The 4,577-nt window shown below is 33.4% G+C and overlaps 1 protein-coding gene across 1 annotated transcript in view; it reads left to right on the forward strand.

The window, feature by feature from the left end:
* The window catches only part of LOC107691880 (poly(rC)-binding protein 4-like), a 67,517-nt gene that overhangs the window by 24,455 nt on the left and 38,485 nt on the right, over positions 1-4,577 (forward strand). The window contains exon 2 of the mRNA XM_016490709.1: positions 3,485-3,664. Within this exon, the coding sequence (XP_016346195.1) occupies positions 3,557-3,664 (108 nt within the window). The 5' untranslated portion in view covers positions 3,485-3,556. The remainder of the gene's footprint in view (positions 1-3,484; positions 3,665-4,577) is intronic.

Below are 4,577 nucleotides of genomic sequence, written 5' to 3' on the forward strand. Positions count from 1 at the left end.
CTAAAAGTGCTACCGCCAGACCCGGAGATCGGCTGAATGGATTCGAAAATGGTAAAACTCAACTGTTTAACTCTAGGGCAGTTGGAAAATGAGCCTATTTTCAAAAATAGTGGAGTGTTCCTTTAAGTAGGCTTAATTCTGATCCCTTGGGAAATGGAGGATACAAATGAAATATTTTGCAATGCTTTTTTTTCTGTCTTTTTCAAGATCAACTCTTTCACCAAACTCTTCTTTTCTAACTGTGAGACTTGCTCTGATTACTTGCGGACACAACATGGAGTCAATATAAGAGGATCCATAATAAAGAAAAGAAAAACCTAGTTGTTCCGTGCTCTTAGAAACATGCGTTTTTTATGTATTTTTATAGCATGTATAAATATTTTGCATTAGCTTTTATTTTTGGATTTTCAGTTTTACTAATTTGATGTACTTTCTCTTTTTTTTTTTAATTCTATATGAGTTTTGTTTGTTATTATTTCAAATTTGATCAATTTTAAACTAAAACACTTAAAATTAGAAATGATGCCTAACTGAAATTAAAGTTAAAGCATTAAAATTACTACAAACTTACTACTTACTATAAAAAAAAATAAAACAACTATTATATTTGATATATTTTAATATATTTTAAACAAAAACTAAAAGGCACATCAAGTTACTATAAAATAATAACTTAAAAAATTACAAAAAATACCAAAACCCTTAAACGTATTCCAGTTAGTTGCCAAACATAATTTATTATTATTATTATTATTATTATTATTATTATTATTTCAGGTTTCAGTTGAAGTTACTTTTTTATTTATAGTAATTATATGTGCTTTTCTCATTTCTATTAGTTTTTGTTTAGCATACGGTATGTCTATGTAGCTGTGATTTGAGTTTATTTGTTTTAGTAATTTCTAGTAATAAAAAAAACTTTTTTTTATTTACTTGCCAATGCATCAGTTTTGATTTCTTTAGGTTAAAGTTGTTTCATTTAATATTTAGATTTTATCTCAGTTTTTTTTTGTTTTCAGTTACCGAAAACGGTTTAGTTTTAGTTAACAATAACAATGTTTGTGTGTGTAATATTCTTGCACATCTTATTTTTCAAAATGGTTTTGAACTAACTTTCAGCTTTTGGCATAAAAAGATACAATTATCTCATATTTTACGTATTGACCTTTACACACAGTCATGAAGGCCTATTTCACTTAATTTCATTTGATCAGAATGTTGGTTGGACCACATGTCATGCACTCAATCTGAAATTATCCTTACTCGAAAAATCACCTCGCTCATTGCTATGTGCGTGTGTTTGTGCAATTCAGGGATTGTAGAATGCATATACAATTATTATGGCTCATTTGATCCAAAACCGCTTCAAATTTGCTATCTTAGATATTTCCTACTGCTCTTTACACCATACTGCCTAAAAAAAGGTCTCAACGGAGCCTGGTTTTTTTTTTTTTTTCTCCACGGTTGCACAAAAACCTGCAATTTCCTGTATCAAAAAGAAAAAGAAAAAAAATTGCCGAACTCAGCATCACCTCTCGCTCCACTTCTGGGCCGTCACTAAAAAGCGCGGCGAATGCAACGGGAGTAATTTCAGCGAGCACGTCCCCTCATCCTCTCCTGCTTTGTAAGATTTGCTAAATTGGTGATACTGGATTTGGTGGCCCTCATTGTCATCATTCAGCTGCTGAGCCATTGTTGGATTGGCGTGTCACGGTTGTCCTCACTTAACTGAACACTTCGCACGTAAGAGCAGATGGCGTGGCTATTACATATCATCTTATTTACTGCTGTGAGACATGCGGACTCCTGTCAAGGCAAACAGAAACCACCACGTGTTCGAATCTAGGCCGGGGTCATTTCCCAATCCCACCCAACCTTCTCCCATGTGTCCCAGTCTCTCACTGTTCGGTTGCCTTTCAGAATCTGCAAAATGTTAATTAGGCTATTTTACCAAAATAAGAGGGCTCATACGAAATGCATGTTATTGTTTATTTAGTACTGACCTGAATGAGATAATCCACATAAAAGACATTTTTACATATAGTCCACAAGAGAAAATAATAGTTGAATTTATAAAAATGACCCCATTCAAAAGTTTACATCCCCTTGATTCTTAATACTGTGTTGTTACCTGAATGATCCACAGCTGTGTTTTTTGTTTAGTGATAGTTGTTCATGAGTCCCTTGTTTGTCCTGAACAGTTAAACTGCCTGCTGTTCTTCAGAAAAACCCTTCAGCTCCCACAAATTCTTTGGTTTTCCAACATTTTTGTGTATTGGAACCCTTTCCAACATTGACTGTATGATTTTGAGATCCATCTTTTCACACTGAGGACAACTGAGGGACTCATACGCAACTATTACAGAGGGTTCAAACACTCACCGATGCTCCGGAAGGAAAAACCATGCATTAAGATCAGGGTAAATTTAACTTATTTTGTCTTCTGGGAAACATGTAAGTATCTTCTGTAGCCTCTGAAGGACAGTACTAAATGAAAAAATATATAAATATATATATGATATTTAGGCAAAATAAGAAAAATGTACACATCTCCATTCAGTTCAAAAGTTTTCACCCCCCGGCTCTTAATGCATGGTTTTTCCTTCTGGACCATCAGTGAGCATTTTACCTCTTATTCAGGTCAGTACTAAATAAAAAAAATAACATGCATTTTGTATGATCCCTCTTATTTTGTTAAAATAATTAACATTTTGCAGATTCTGCAAGGTGTATGTAAACTTTTGACTTCAACTGTAAACTGTTTCCTGGATGATCCACGACTGTTTTTCTGTGTTGTGATAGTTGTTCATGAGTCCCTCGTTGGTCCTGAGCAGTTCAACTGCCTGCTGTTCTTCAGAAAAATCCTCCAGCTCCTGCACAATCTTTGGTTTTCCAACATTTTCTGCATATTTGAACCCTTTCCAACATTGACTGTATGATTTTGAGATCCATCTTTTCACACTGAGGACAACTGAGGGACTCATACGCAACTATTACAGAGGGTTCAAACACTCACCGATGCTCCGGAAGGAAAAACCATGCATTAAGATCAGGGTAAATTTAACTTATTTTGTCTTCTGGGAAACATGTAAGTATCTTCTGTAGCCTCTGAAGGACAGTACTAAATGAAAAAATATATAAATATATATATGATATTTAGGCAAAATAAGAAAAATGTACACATCTCCATTCAGTTCAAAAGTTTTCACCCCCCGGCTCTTAATGCATGGTTTTTCCTTCTGGACCATCAGTGAGCATTTTACCTCTTATTCAGGTCAGTACTAAATAAAAAAAATAACATGCATTTTGTATGATCCCTCTTATTTTGTTAAAATAATGAACACTTTGCAGATTCTAAAAACTTATGACTTATGACTAAAAACGTATGACATCAACTGTAATTGGCTTTTCTGCAACATTTTAAAAGCATAATTTTGTTCCAGTGTTAAAATATTGACGTATGTTTTGCGTGTTGTCGTTCCAGAGTGGTGAGTGGAAGGAGAGATCCTGCCTTCCCCCCGTCCCTGCCCATTCCATCATCCGAAGAGCATCTTTCATGCGTCTCCCTGGGCCCGAATCCCACGTCAGGATGAACTGTGAGCAGGATTTTGGAGATGGAGGCATGAACGTCACTCTAACTCTCCGGCTGCTCATGCACGGCAAGGTAAACGCACACACTTACACCACAAACATTCAGTGTTTTCAGTGCAAGACAACCCTGAGAGAAGCAGCCCGATGTTTACATTTTGAAATGATACTGATGATGATACATAAACTTCTTATGAAAACTAAAGCTGGATGATTATGTTTAATATTTACCTTATGCTCAATGGTATTTTGTTAGCAATGTAGGCTAGTTTTGTGTGTCACAACACATTAATACAGAGATGTTTTAACATAATCTCTGATTTAACTTCAGCATGCAGATAGTATTGAGAAGTGTGCTTTTGTATGCGCTATTTTGATAAATTGGTTTAAAATAATGATTCAACTGTTCATTATGTTTCCATCATTATTCAGAAATGTTCACTGACGTTCCCATTTTATTTTATTCATTATTTATTTTATTTTATTTTTATCAAAGTTTATCAAAACAAAGTTTTGCATACATTAGAATGTGTCCTATTTATTCATTCATTCATTCATTCATTCATGTATTTATTTATTTTTCTGAGCCAAAATAATGACCGCCATATATTTTACCATGAATTACACTAAAATGTAATTTAGTGTAACAATAGTTCATATAAAAAAAAAAAAAACAACCTTGTCAGGCATATTTATAACACGAATCATTACATGACATTAAAAAGACTCTATTTAAGGATCACAGTGCAGACACCAAAAATACAAATTTATTGTAATTTAAAATCTTCACCAATTTTTGCCACTATCTTTCAAACCACTAGGTTTTACCCATTTGTCAGCAAGAAGTTTTTAATTATTTAAATATACAATTTAGTATGATCACCTTTTCTTCTATATATTTTAATGCGTACAGTACAGCTCAGAATAAGTATGTTGTTTCATTTTTACATAAATATATATATATATATATATATATATATATATATATA

This window comes from Sinocyclocheilus anshuiensis, unplaced genomic scaffold (assembly GCF_001515605.1).
Source record: "Sinocyclocheilus anshuiensis isolate Anshui unplaced genomic scaffold, SAMN03320099.WGS_v1.1 scaffold510, whole genome shotgun sequence".
Classification (NCBI taxonomy): domain Eukaryota; kingdom Metazoa; phylum Chordata; class Actinopteri; order Cypriniformes; family Cyprinidae; genus Sinocyclocheilus; species Sinocyclocheilus anshuiensis.